At 37.6% G+C, this 15,661-nt stretch overlaps 1 protein-coding gene across 1 annotated transcript in view; it reads right to left on the bottom strand.

The window, feature by feature from the left end:
- Nucleotides 1-1,237: 1,237 nt before the first annotated feature.
- The window catches only part of LOC121369778, a 43,093-nt gene continuing 28,669 nt past the window's right edge, over nucleotides 1,238-15,661 (bottom strand). Inside the window, exons 2-7 of the mRNA XM_041494837.1 lie at nucleotides 14,430-14,861; nucleotides 12,195-12,566; nucleotides 11,135-11,170; nucleotides 9,931-10,002; nucleotides 6,207-6,306; nucleotides 1,238-4,320 (exon numbers count right to left, since the gene is read on the bottom strand). Of these exons, the coding sequence (XP_041350771.1) occupies nucleotides 3,909-4,320; nucleotides 6,207-6,306; nucleotides 9,931-10,002; nucleotides 11,135-11,170; nucleotides 12,195-12,566; nucleotides 14,430-14,861 (1,424 nt within the window). The 3' untranslated portion in view covers nucleotides 1,238-3,908. The remainder of the gene's footprint in view (nucleotides 4,321-6,206; nucleotides 6,307-9,930; nucleotides 10,003-11,134; nucleotides 11,171-12,194; nucleotides 12,567-14,429; nucleotides 14,862-15,661) is intronic.

Below are 15,661 nucleotides of genomic sequence, written 5' to 3'. Positions count from 1 at the left end.
TAAACTTGAACACATGAAAGGTTTATTGCGTCAGTAACGTAATATAAAATTACGAAACTCAATATCAACCGACTGGTACCTCAAAAACACTACTAAACATGCATTCTACACGCAAACATAACGCAGTTCATACCTTCACCCCACCCCGAGCGTTATGTTATTGATGAATATCCTTAGTAAACAGGCATTTTGGCAGCTGGAGGGGTCGGCAAATTATACAGTTAAGCTATTTTGACAAGAATACACTTAAAAATCATCATATCCCCACAGTACGTTTTCCCAGCCTGACACACAAAAAAGTAGATCTTGCTGTTCACAACATTTTTGTTGTCCACATGATATTTCATTCAGAATAGTCATCGCGAATTCCAGTAGCTTAACTTATGCTAGCGGTTTTTCATTGGTCGAACGAAATTCATTCTGAACACGTAATAACGTTGGTTTCTGTCAGATCTATTGACGGAAATCTCCAAGGCGGAGTGACGATAGATCTAATGTCATAACCTTTTAGACAGTAAGATCTCTTTTCATTGCATCTTTTCACTTAATCACTAAAGACGTAAATAACTTTGCTCTTTATAAAAAATCGTCTTCTTTATATAACTTTAAGAATACAATGTCTGTATCCCCTTTAACGAAAACCCACGCATCTATTGAAACTCAGTTTGAACTGCATTTTTCATCTATAAATACTCAAACTAGCTATTACAAATGATAAAACAATCAACATAAAGAAACATACATAAAGTAGAATGTACAGAACCGCACACATACAAACTGTAAAGCACTATTTATTCATATGGCCAAATTTTAATGAACATGTAAGCATGTCGTTGGTATACGCAATTTGCATAGAATATAATGTAATATATAAATAACAAAAGGCGTGTCCAACCGGCAGTGAAATGATTTGACTAGTGAGATCAATAAAAATTGTTATTTTAATCCCCTTCTGTGAAATACGGCCTTGATCTATGGAAAGCGAGAAAACCGAAAACTTAATATTCTTGGAACCATTTGGCCATGGTCTGAGACGTGTCACTATATCTTTTTGATTGTATATGTTATGGAAATAACTTAATATTTCTGTTACAAAAACACTTAAAGGAAAAAGTTAGTTTCTTTTGTTTAACTACACAACTAGAGCACATTGATTTGGATGTCAAACATTTGGTAATTTTGACATGTAGTCTTAGGGAAGAAACCCACTATATTTTTCCATTAGTAGCAAGGGGACTTTTATATACACCATCGCACAGACTAGATATCATATACTACGGCCTTTGATATACAAGTCGTGGTGCACTGTCTGGAACGACAAATAGTCCAGTGGGTCTACCGACAGGGATCGATCCTAGAAAATTAAAGGTGCTACATCATAAATATAAGTGTAATAGTTCGCTATTTTTAATTTCTTTTTAATATATAAATACAAATTAATCCATTCCATGCATATTCTTTGCATAAATAACTCGGGAATATCGAAATACTAGTGTATTTATACACTGTGTATACAGAGTTGCGTTCAGTACAACCCAATTCCTGCCTTATCGTAACAATTCTTATAACATAGGCGAATCCATAAACTCATGACAAGTTTCATGGATAGACCCGTCAGGGACTTGTGAGTTGCACCAAGACAGTAAACCTGTCGACAATCTCAACTGGCATAGCGTTACGGAGTGTTTGCCTCATCATCTGAACGCGTCCAATTCCGATTGTTGTCCATTAAATATTTTCCAATAATAAAAAAAAATTATACTAGTAAATTAAAATTATTTGGTTGTAATTTTGTTAATGTGTATGTAGTTGAAGGTATAGGGCAGAATTTACGAAACCTGTTTTTCTTAAACGCAGGTGTATAAGCATTGTAAATGTATTTAGATACACGCGTGTAAGTCTAAAACAGGCCATAAAATGTTCACATTTCAAAGCAAAAGCTAATAAATAATTTTGGCGGGAAAACATCATTATGCAGTTTTGAGACAGCCCCTAAAGTTAGTGTCTGATGTTTTGGCAGGAAATACGTCCACTTTCTCAAGGGGACGTGATTCTTCAGTAACCTATTTTATGTCCATCATTCTAATCAAGAATACCGGTATTACTTAATATTTTATTTTACAAATACATAATGTAATAAACTTAGAAAGGTAATAGTAAAATTGCCTTAGTTATAGCATGGGCGTCAGTTTCCTTCTTAAGCAGTTTTGGGGGAGTAGCCGTAAGTAGTACCGTCCAGGTGTAAGCAGGAATCTAGTGTTGGCAGGTAGCACATTTTTTGGAGCTTGGATTTGGATAAATACTACATAAAATTCTTAATACAAAATAATCCAAAGAACTAGTCGCTTGAGGAAACAGTTTTCATAACTCATAAAGTCTGAAGCCATCCTGTTTTAATCACATTCAAGTCATGACCAACTTCAGAAAATGGCACGCCAATAACATTTAGCATTCGTGAAAAGAAAATTGTAAAAGAAAAATTGCTTTAAAAAACCCCAAAGGTCCTCCTTGTCCCCGCCTCCTGGATCCACCCTTGTCCAAGTCATAATCATAGATGGAAAGTCAAATGCTCATCAACGAAAAACAAAATACTGGTAACTTCCAGATCCTTGGTGAACTTGTCAATGTTGAGACCAATCTTCCTTCCATACAGTCCGGATAAATATACATATTAATGAATTGTAATAATTACTGAGACAGGTATAAAGGTGGGAAAACAAATCACAAATTAACATTCATATACTAAAGTCTCGTTATTTTGTCATCCAGCCGCGTTCAAGAAGAGAAATTGGTAGACTGGTATCTTATAGACATTATTAATTTAACATCAGGTTCTCACAATGGGATCGAATTGGAAACCAAGCGCTCGCGGTCGCTCGCAAGCCAAGACCGAATTTCACAAAACATAGTACGTTTACGTGTGTGATTAACAGTTATATCTGTTATACGTTTATACGTATTTGGCATTTATCTCGCAATTTGTTTTTACGGAAGATGCAGCAGTTTAAGGACAAAAGAAAATGAAATACGTCTACTTCAAACTACATGTATATTTGTTGTATTGGTAATACTAATAAGAATTGTCGTTTAGCCATAGATTTACGTTTACGTGACAAAATAGGCTTACAATCTTTTGTGAAATAGCTCTTTGGTTTTTGCGCTGAACGTAAAATGAATGTGATGGGATACAGATGGAAAACAGTCAAAACTGCTCGAAAGTGTTCACCTCCTGAACACTCCACAGAAATAGAACGGATTCAAACTGAGTCTTGGTCGATTTCGATTCACGAGTCTGATATACTGCGAACACTCTGTACAACAAACATGCAACATGGGATCGTCGGTCTCCAGTGTGTGATTAAGACTAACTAAAGGCGACGCCACACGATACGAGTGCATCGTACGAGAATAGCCTCTAGAATAGCCGATTGTGACAAGACATCAATTTCATCAATTGCTATATAATCGGCTATTCACGTACGAGACAATCGTATTGTGTGGAATCGCCTTAAAGAATCTGTCTGGAACAAGAACTAGACTGGATTCAGAAATTTTCCTGAATCAGTAACACTAAATTTCCAGAAAACTAGGATTAGTAGTCTTAATTCTCTAAAATCAAACAGAAGACCTTAGTTCGTTTCTTTTTTCTCATGATTTTGTAACCATATTATCTTCAGATATGAGTCTGAGATACTGGATACACTTTACAAATAGCAAGCGACATTGGATCGTCTGTGTATCCAGTGTGTGATCAAGACTTCAACTAAGAATCTGTCTGGAACAAGAACTAGACTGAATTCAGAAATTTTCCAGAATCAGCAACCACAACATTTCCAGAAAACTAGGATTAATAGTCTCAATACATTAAAATCAAACAGTAGGTTTTATTTTATGGGGATTTTTTTTCTTCATAATTTTGTAACCATGATATTTTCGGTCACTTGCTCTTCTTCGGCATCCTCATTCTCGCTAATAAGTCTCTCATCGGACGTGGGCGAGTCTATAAATTCCACCTTGGTCGGTGTAATGGCCACGTCCACCGTTAGCTTGTTAGAGTCGCCTCCCTTGACGCGCTTGTACGCGTCGTACGTCTTGGGCGGAGGGGAGGGCGGAATTGGGGGGCGTTTCTCCAGCGTGCTAATGCTGTAGCCGTCGTGGCTGTCGCAATCTGACCGGTAGGTGTCGCCCGAGAGGTTCCGCGACTTCTTCTGTGAGTACAGACTGTTTCGAGACATCCTCATCGGCGTGCTGTGGTGCACGTAGTCCGCAACCGTGGCGTACGTGGGTTCAAGGTCATACTTCTCATCTCTGGTGCGTAGTCTGAAATTAACCAAACACCTTTGACTTATACTGGAAAGTTGTTGGGTTTTTTGTTGGGGGGTTTGGTTTTTTTGTGTGTTTTTTTTCCCCAGGTGTATAGTTTATATGTGTGTGGTATGATTTATAGTGAAATTTTTCTCAGACATAATATATAAATAGGTTATTGCATGAGCGGGCTGCGGGAGTACTATACGGAATTTATGAAACGAGTTTGGGAATTATTTTATTCCCGAAGCGAAAGCGAAGGGGTAAAACAGTTCTCAAACAAGATTCATAAATTTCGTATGGCATTCCAGCGAATGTTATAATTTGTTTATTATCCACAAATTATGATTCTGAACAAACGTTAAATATGATAGTAATCGCTTCACAATCGGCGCTAATAACATTAAGACATGTTAAATACACTGACTATCGCAAGCTTGTACATGTAAAGGCGACTCGTGACGTCAGTAGTGTGCTATATAGAGAATAATACACGAGTGGCTGTTAGATACCATCTATCTCACAACGAGTTGTTTTAAAATGTATCTAACAAGCGAAAGCGAGTTTGATACGTTTTTAAGCAACGAGTTGTGAGATAAATGGTATCTAATGGACACGAATGTATTATTCTATTTCTTACATATCCTCAAAAACCAGGTTTTAAGCAAATTTTAACATCTTTTTCGACTAAAAGCTATTTACAGCCGTTGCACCTGAAGCTGACTTACGCGTCACAGACACATGAATGTCAGGTTAATTATACGCCACAGTCTAATCGATTTTCATCGTGTAGTTTTTCATTGGTTGTATGCATTGGTGACCTGGTCATCACCTAGGAGCAGCCAGTCGTATGTCTTGAAACTGTTAAAACACGTACGTGTGTTAACAACCACGTGTAACCAAAAATAACGTATGGTGTTCTCACCAACGGATGTGTAAGAAAACCGTTTTCAGGATATGTTTTTATGACCTAGGTAATACAGATAGCGTGGGAAACCATATGGGTGATTAAGTTCGATAAACGCATATGGTATGAATTACAGGGGACATTCTTCACATAGGTCGATACATTATACGTGAGTGGTATGATTCATAGTGCGATTTTTTTTTTATATAGTTCGATAAAGACATGAATTAGTACAAGGGCTGGATTTAGATCGCTCGCCTGAGGTGCTTTGGTCGCTTGATTGAAGTCCCTTAGTAGATTGGGGTTTTTTTCCATCAAACGATTGATGTATCAAATTTAAGGCCGTGGTATGTGCTGTCATGTCTGTGGGAAAGTTCCTATTGAAGATGTTTTGCCGATAAAAAAAAAAACAAGTAACGGGGTTCCTTAATGACTGTTTGTTTGTTTTGTTTAACAAAACCACTAGAGCACACTGATTTATTAACCATCGGCTATTGGATGTCAAACACTTGGTGATTTTGACATATAGTCTTAGAAAGGAAACCCGCTACATTTTTTTCATTAGTAGCAAGGTATCTTTTATATGCACCGTTCCACAGACAGGATAGCACATACCACGGTTTTTGATATACCAGTCGTGATGCTCCGGCGGGAATCGATCCCAGACCAACCGCACATCAAGCGGACGCTTTTACCACTGGGCTACGTCCCGTCCCCCCCCCCCCCCCCCTTTAATGACTGTGTCAGAATTATCAGTTTGACATCCAAATCAATGCTAATTCTAGTGGTGTCGTTAAACAAAACAAACTTTAGATCTAGTACAAATCACAGCTTTTGATATCGTATTGGTGGAGTATAGTTAACATGATATCGCTTTGATAACCAGCTGTGGAATAGAGATTAAGCTATCGGCTCCCACCCATACATTTAGTTTTAAACATTCCACAAAGAGGCCCACCTGTTTGTTCGTCCAGTAAAGTATGACATCACGTACCTTCGTCTACAGGTGAGAAAAATGGCGAGCGCGATACCCATCGTGCAACACGCGCCTATCACACCGACTACTCCAAACACAAACGACCAGTAAGTGAAACCTGTAAAAAAAAAAACAAATAACATGTTAACAATAACAATAACATGTTCAATAGGTTATTTATATACACAATATTATAGCACGGAGAAAATGAAAAAACTAAACTTATTTAAAGAGACAGAACCTAGTTTTTTAAACACTAAGGCATATTTTTCACTATTAGAGCCGTTTATGATCACTGAAATCAAACATTACTTATATTTTATTGTTTAGATTATCCATTTCCGTACAACCGAAGTGTTTCTGGTCATCCTGGAGTTTCTAATACCACAAAATGCATTTTTCATATTTTTTAAAACGCACGTGCGTCTGAGAAATAACAGTTATGGAGTCGAGTTTTAGTCGAGTTTTAACGATATTTCATCGTTTCAACGTGACAGACTCTTGTTTCACTCTCCTGTAACGTTATCCAAATGTGTTACAGGTTTGTAACTTAACCAAATTTAGTGTCTATTTTTACGGGTTGAAACTAGGGTCTGCGCCTTTAACGATGCCCCAGTTATTATAAGTTAATAAGTATTTAACATTATAGGTCTCACTACACAGATGTCATCTATCATTGAAATCCATATTAAATTGCCCAATTTCAAATGAAGATAGCAAATAGAACGGGTTCTCGTTGGCACTAACAACATACACCATTGCGAACAATCATCACATAAGCATTCATTTTTACTCCATAATTGAGAACATTTCTGTGTTAGGTTTTTGCTATATGACAGCATCTGGCTGTAGTATCGGTCCGAACCACCTATTCAGGAACCGAGTCACACCGACCGCGTCTTTTGTTATACACCCATGTCCCAAAAAGGCAATACACAATATTACAAAGTAACATGGGCACAATCCAGCCAGAAGGCTTACCATTAAAAATACAAATTGTTTTAATTAATCCCAATTACTAGAAGTGAATACTAGTATGTGAACTACAACATATGTTAAAATTAGGAACAATAGTGGACCGTCATCAATGAACTCTCACCCGGAAGTGAACTGTTGTAGTGAGACCATAGTAAATTCACAGCGACATTTGGTCTATAAATTGAAAGGAAATCAGCTGTTGCAAAATCGGCTACTCGTGTATGACAATGTACAGTAATTTATTTTGAACTCCTCGGCCAACCAATGGGACATATCAAAGGCTGTGGTATGTGCTGTCCTGTTTTGGGGAAAGTGCATATATGCATGTACAATGATCCCTTGCTGCTAATGAAAAATGAAGACTGCATGTCAAAATTAAAAAACGTTTGACGCCCAATAGCTGATGATTAATTAATCAATGTGCCCTACTGGTGTTGTTAAACATAAAAAAACTTTGATTTTGTAATGTAATTGCAAAGGATGTGTCATATATATGGCAATGTAAGTTTAGACATGAACAGAGGAACGGGCGGGCGGATGGATAGATGAATGGATGGATCGAGGAAGGAAAAATTACTTGAGGGATGAATCATCGGCGTAGCCAGGATTTTATTTTGGGGGAACCACATTGGGGGGACCACATTGCGGGGGCACCCACACTGTCTATGAGTCGTGTTATGCGGCAACAGATACATATAAAAGGTGGTGGATAGGTGTTATTGGGGTGACTGACATAATAACCCCCTCCACAGTGAGATGGATAGACATATAGCCGAACGGACTAACGCACAGACGGACAGACATGCTCAAGTAGCATCAGTTGCCAACTGCACACATTATTGATCTGTCTTTACAAGAACGCGTCCCTTACTATAAACGATTAATCTGAAGCCACTGCCTCAGATGGTATCACAGCTAGGAAATGGACGCCTGTAGAGAGCTCTCTTAATTGCAGGGTCTCCCTCAACGCGAGTCACTTCACACAATAAAGCCATCAAAGACACCTATCGAGTGAGGATCTTTTTCAAGTTTCGTCAAATCCGGAAAAGTCCTTTTCGAAAGTCTTCATATTAAGAACCAACAAAACAGCTTCTTTCATAAGTCGGTAAAAATCAATCCAGAACGGTTATAGCAGCTTGGGATTGGATGTTTTCGTCCGTTCTTATCGCTGATGGTAGCTGTAATTATGGCCGGAGTTCAGGCAGGCGGAGAAAAAAAAAAAAAAAAAAAAAAACAGGTTCGGTAGCGGCAGATTGGTGTAAATGCCCTTCACGTTCAACCGAATAACGATACAAGAACCATTCAAATTGTTCGCGAACGTTAGCGTCGCTCGCTGTCGATGAACGCAGTCTTTGCATTGTCGTCTGGGCACATTAGGTCATCTGTTTAATACCGTCACAAGCAGTCATTCGAGTGGAGGAAAACGTTTTAAAAGAAAACACACTTATCCTTACATCTTAATGTACTTAAAACGTTGCTGACTAATATAGTGGTTTTGAAAGAAAAAAAAACCCGTTAGAAACCAGTAATTAGGAGAATATGATTGACAAGTAATACACATAGTTTTCTATTCTCGGGGCGGGATCTATCTCAGTCTGTAGAGCGCTCGACTGAGGCGCTTTCATTGAAGGATCGAATCTTCTAGGTGGACCCATAATCTAATTAGTTTGTATTCAGTTCCATCTAATGCACCACAACTGGTATGTACTGTTCTGTCTCTGGGAAAGTCCACAAAAAATGTTTTGTTATAGCAACCATCAGTGATGTTTTTAATAGGACTTTATCTAACAACAATGCATGTTTTAGCATCTTCTAATTAAGCAGATTCCATTTCAATTGTCATTTCCTGTCATTTTGACTTTGTACATGCATACACGATGATCGAATAGCGGTACATTTTGGTGGCAAAATTATCTTCTTTTCGAATTTTAAAAAAGTCAACCCGACTCTGTTACTTTATTTTTCTGTTACTTTCAACTTCAATTGGGAAATTAAAATACCACCAGACGGTCTCTGCACATCTGACATGGAAATACGCATAATTTAATCATCTTACTTTTCATATTTACATAGAACAAAGTGACGGTTGGAGGGACAGTTCATGGTACAATTAGCCACATCGTCCAGTTCACGATTTCCCCAAACTTCTATTATGGGTTGAGCGCGACACCTGGCGGCCGTGGTGGTCGCTACTTGTTACAAAATGGGAAAAGTAGCGGCTTTCCTCAAAAGAATACGAGTCAAACTTACCAAATGTTTCACACCCAATAACCGATGATTAATATTTCAATGTGTTCTCGCGATATCGCTAAACAAAATAGAAAAAAATATCTCTTCTTCTCCGTTTCTTATCCCCACCACCTCACCACATGTATACATGACAGTGTTTTGCTTCACATTCAATATTATTTCAGCTGGATGGATGGATGGATACATAGATGGATGGATGGATGGATGGATGGATGGATGGATGAAAGAATGGTTGGATGGATGAATGGATGAATGGACAGATGGATGGATGGATGGATGGATGGATGGATGGATGAATGGGTATGGGTGTTTAGTATAAATGCATGGATATTTGGACCAATGGATGCCAATTACTAGTTACTCTGAAAATCTGATTCTCTGTAATTTTTTAGTGTGTTTCATATCAATGTGCTTGTAAAAACACAAAAGTAAAACAAAATAGGCCTACAATATAATGTTAACAGATTGCAGATCATATTATTACTAATAAGTATATCCTGAAACTTACACTCACCATACTCAGTTTCTCTGTTAGCTTCAATTCGTGGAACTGGCGGAATCTCTGAAGGTTGCGGATGTGCTGGTTCTACAAAAATAAAGTAAGAATGAATGAATGGATGGATGGATGGATCAATCAATCAATCAATCAATCAATCAATCAATCAATCAATCAATCAATCAGTGAAGGGAGGGATGGGTGGATGGACTGTTAAATAGATGGAGGTGGGCGGGAGGCAGGGGTGGATAGATGGATGGATGGATCGATGGATGGATGGATGGATGGATGGAGAAGGGAGGGAGGAATGGATGGATCGATCGATCGATGGACTGTTGAATAAATGGATGGATGGATGGATGGATGGAGAAGGGAGGGAGGAACTGCTAAATGGGTGGAAGGACTTTTGAATTAATGGATGGATGGATGAATGGATGGATGAATGGATGAATTGATGGACGAATGGATGGATGGATGCACTGACAGACTGATGAATGGATAGACGGATTTTATTTAGAAACAAATGGACTGGACACACTTTTTCCAAATTACTAGATCTTCTTCATAATACATACAAAATTAGCCATCATATACATTAATATATTTAAAAACTTAAATGACACATTTAATAGCATAGTTTGAAAAGCATAGTTTGGAAATTCTGGTACTTATAAATGCTGATTTTTCGGGATCGTTAAAACCTACCATCTTCCTTCTCCGTGTATTACTTAAAGGGGCAGTCTCAAATTTATTTCATGACAAAAAGATTTATTAAATTTACTTTTGAAATGTAAAGATTATACAGTGAATTAATACCTACAAAAATCACATTCAAATAATTTTATTTACTACTATTTTCAAAGAATATTATTGCAAAATCCAATAATGGTAATTGACAGGTTAATACGTGACGTCACAGTTTTAATGTGAGTTGCATTTCCTCTATTTGCCAAGGATTTACAAGTAAATCACTGTTTACGCCGAGTGGGATTACATTGCAATTTTGATATTCTTTAGTTAATTATGCAAATATATGCGGGTTCGATTAATTAAAAGTTACGTGTGACATATACATATAAAAATAGGAATACGAATGCGAATATGTTTATTTGGATTGCCGATCATTCCAAAGCGTATTCCACGCATAAATACATTAAATAGTGAAATATGACGCATACAACTTTGGGAATACACCTTTAAAACAGACGAAAGAATAGCTTACCTGTACAAACTATTATTACTTGCGACCCGTCTATGGCTGTAATTAAAATGAAAAGAAAAAAGTGGAAACACGTTGTAACTGTTGATTATTTTTGACACAAAGTATGATAGTATGTCAACTACAGTGGTAACGAATATTTTACCATATCATCCATAATAATTAAATATCGTCTAAAACGTATATATTATTTCACATCTATGTTAGTTTTCTGGGAGGTCTCAATTGCTTACTGAGAAAACAAAACTTTATTACATTGCTCTCAACCATTTATGGCCAACGACTACCATCCTGTAACTCATTCACATGCTGTATCTTGATGTGGCCAACAGTTGTCAAAGAATTCTGAAATACATTTCTGGCCAATTGCAGTTTATTTCATTTCAATTATAATTGTATTCTCCCGGCCAATAAATGTATACTTGTAGCCAATGATTATAAATACTTCTGGGTAATATATGTATACTTGTAGCCAATGATTATAAATACTTCTGGGTAATATATGTATACTTGTAGCCAATGATTATAAATACTTCTGGGTAATATATGTATACTTGTAGCCAATGATTATAAATACTTCTGGGTAATATATGTATACTCCTGGGCCCCGTTCCACGAAGAGGTCTTAGCATTAAGATCAACTTAACTGCATAGGGTAGCTATGCGCTTAACGTAATCTTAGGGCTAAGATTACTTCGTGGAACAGGGTCCTGGTCATTAACCGTATACATCTGGCCAATAAATGTTACTATAATTAGGTTTCTAATATGAAAATAGTCGTCGTCGTCATCATCATCATCATCATCATCATCATCAATCATCATCATCATCATCATCATCATCATCATCATCATCATCAATAACAACAACATCCACATCACCAATAACTACATCATCTTCGTCATAAGTCCAAATAGTCATCATCATCGTCGTCGTTGACATCATCATAATCATCTTAATCACAATCTTCTTCATCACCATCTGGACCAATATCAATGACTAGCAACAGAATTCTGCCAAATTCCTATTATTGTTTTCACAAGCCATGGCTATGTTGTCTTACCTGAAATGTTAAGCCACACCATACTGGGAACCCGTGACATGTGGAGTCGATTCAGGTGAATGGAGACCGTCTGGTTGCCTTCCATCATGGTCGTCGATCCAAACACCACATTGTCTTCTTCGCACGTCAGGTAAGACTGGTCCGTGCGATTTGCAAACACCATCTGAACGTCACCACACGAAGATTCACTGGTACCCAGTCTGACGTCCAACGCCACCACGATAATACGGCTGGCGGAGGTTACACTGCACGAGCAGTTGAACGAATCGTCTGCGGTCACCGAGTATTTATCCGGGCTTCTCAAAAAGACGCTGCTTCCGTTTCCGGTGACAGCATCGCAGAAGCTGATTTGCGTTGTTTTATGAGACTGTTCTGAAAACCAATTGGTCACAGCGGTAGGACTTTCCTTTGGCATTGTCACATATAAAGAACATTATAAATACTTATCATAAATAGAGTTAGGGTTAGTGACAGTGCCAAAGGAAAGTCCTTCCGCGACAGCCATGATATCGTAGATAATGTTATTTTCATCTTTAGGATAGGGGGGAGGGGGCAAAACATATTACTAGTATGTGTAATTAAAGCAGATTTAGTTATATCATAAAATACATTAGACCATAGGAGTCAAGAGAAAAGGCTGCACACATTAAATAGAGAAAAATATTATAGTACATACTTATTAAGGCATTGGGTATTATCTTATTATAGTGAAAAGTGATACGTTTTATTTTAGGTATGTTAAGATACTTTGTTTCTGGAAAACAGCAAAATAGATCACAATATATTGTCTTCCATAATTCAATCATTTCATTAAAGGGACAGACCCTAGTTTTTAAACATTATAGCATATTGTTCACTATTAGAGCCGTTTATTATCACTGAAATCAAATATTACTTTTATTTTATGCTTTAGATTATCCACAATCTAATTAAAATTAGCTCTACTGGTCTACCAGTAGATCTAACAGCATTGTGTGGACTCCCATGTCCAGGTGACATTTCATCTATAAATAACAATTTAAATATGGACCAATTACACTTTGCCTTTTATAGCGTTATTCGGGAGCATACAAATTCTAAAAATATCGGGCGAGACTATTTATGCAATAGGCGAACTTGTTGGTCTATTTCAACATTAAAAAACAGTGGAAAAGTGCAGTAATAAACTCTGGATTGTATACTAGTATAAACAGATTTTATGGCTAAACCATCAAGGGTTGTTTTTTTTCGTCTTGAAACGAATTTTTTATAAAATTTTATATTCAAATTAGTTTCCGGTGTACTTCGTAATTTACCCGAATCATTTCGTATACCCTCGGCATAATCCCGAATGTTTTCAAATTCTTTTCAAATCACTGGCATGATTCTGCAGTAAGGTTTTGATTGGTCAAATGAAAGGTCAACTGGACATGAGCTCTAACGAGGTGCTGTTAGATCCACAGGTAATAGTAATTAACCAGTGGAGCTAATTTTAATTAGATTGGATTATCCATTTCCGTAGAACCGAAATATTTCTGGTCATCCTGGTGTTTCTAATACCAAACAAAAATGCATTTTTTATATTTTTAAAAACGCACGTGCGTCTGAGAAGTAGCAGTTTATTGATTCGAGTTTCCGTCTATTTTTAAGGATATTATCAGTGTTAACGTTGCAGACTCTTCTTTCACTCTATTGTAACTTTATCCAAATGAGTTACAGGTTTGTAAATTAACTAAACTTGGTGTCCATTTTTTACGGGTTTAAACTAGGGTCTGCGCCTTTAAACATAAGCTTCGGAAGGTTTCCTTGAGAGTGGCAAACTACACGACTCATTCTCCGGTGTCTCTTGGAGATTTTTAAAAACACATTCTATAAAGCATATGTGATAATGTTGAAATCCATGTTTGTCGTTTTAAAATTCTCCAAAATGCATTATGTTGATAGTCCGTTGCTACATTGTTCGTGCTTTTTTATGTTACCACAACCCCCCATAGGCTGTTCCCACGGGCTGACTACAACGTTTGTTTTGTTTTTGTTGTTTTTTGGTGGGTTTTTGTTGTTGTTGTTGTTGCTGTTTTGTTGTTGTTTGGTGTTAGTGGTGGTGGTGGCGGTAATGTTTGAGGGTGGAGGCTGTTTTGTTTCTTCTTGTATGTGTGGTTAAACATTGCTACCTTCCTTCCTTCATTCATTCATTCATGTATTTAATTGGAATATGTGCATTTTATGTAATAAATCATATACAAGCAAACAAAATACCTTTATAACACGTATACGCAACTTCTACGTAAGCTGCGAATTTATCCACAGACTCCACCCCTCTTGGAATCAACATGGCCGTCGTGTAATTGAGGACGCACGATCTCCTCTGACTGCACGTGCTCAGGATTGACAGGAGCGCCGAGGTATACCGCTCCCTTTCCTCCTCGTGCGTCATGCGTCTCAGACAATTGGCGTCCAACAAGATGTCACTCCCCTGTTTCTTGCAGCAGAAGATTACGTTGTCATGACCTATGACCTGGCGCGTGCACGCAGCTTGGCTTTTGATGCCCTGGATGACGTCAGTGATGACGACTTCCTCGTTGCGCAGGCAGGACAACTTGTTGTGATCCTTGTCGGGCTCGCCGAGTTGACAGAATGTCTCTTGCATGGTGTCGCTGGATACCCGAGAACGACATGGTATGTGTTTCGCTGAAATACAAGTTATGGATTTATTACACGGATCGATCAGAATAACAAGTGAAAATAAACACCTAAGGCTACGTCACACGATATGAGTGTATCGTACGAGAATAGCCGATTGCATCGCAACCGATGAAATCGTAATGTTTGTCTTGTTTGTCAACAGCCGATGATTAATAAATCAATGTGCTCTAGTGGTGTCGTTAAATAAAACAAACTTTAAATGTTGTCATAATCAGCTATTCTCGTACGGCGCACTCGTATTGTGTAGCGTCGCCTTAAAAGATCCCAACTACAGTCTAGATTCGAGGCTTTAATATTGAAAGTCTCGATCATACAAAAATAGCATGTACCGTATTTCCTCCAATACGCACCCAGGTGCTTATTTCTTTCAAAAAGGGTCCTAGAGATATGTGCTTATTTAAGGCCAGATGATTATTTCTTACAAAAGGGTTACAAACCAGGGTCTTATTGGAGACCAGAGCTTATTTGAGGTTCGACGATTATTGCATTCGTTTGCGTTTATTTGAGTTCCGGCTCATATTAGAAGAATTACGGTAATTAAAAATCTGGAGACTTTGCTAAGGTCTTTAGTCTGGAATTTTTAACGTTTAATAAACATGGGCCTGACATACTCGAACAAGAATACTCCCAATGACCATCATTGTGTACGAGATAAGATGTTTATGAATGTGGTTTTATGTTGCAATACACTAATGTGTGTAGTGTGGAAATCAAGTTGTGTACCGAGATACAATATTTATGAATGTGATTTTATGTTTTATATTGAAATATATTGATATGTCTTG

This window comes from Gigantopelta aegis, chromosome 4, assembly GCF_016097555.1.
Source record: "Gigantopelta aegis isolate Gae_Host chromosome 4, Gae_host_genome, whole genome shotgun sequence".
Taxonomy (NCBI): domain Eukaryota; kingdom Metazoa; phylum Mollusca; class Gastropoda; order Neomphalida; family Peltospiridae; genus Gigantopelta; species Gigantopelta aegis.
Note: the sequence above shows the minus strand (reverse complement) of the source record. Positions and strands in the feature narration are given on the sequence as shown.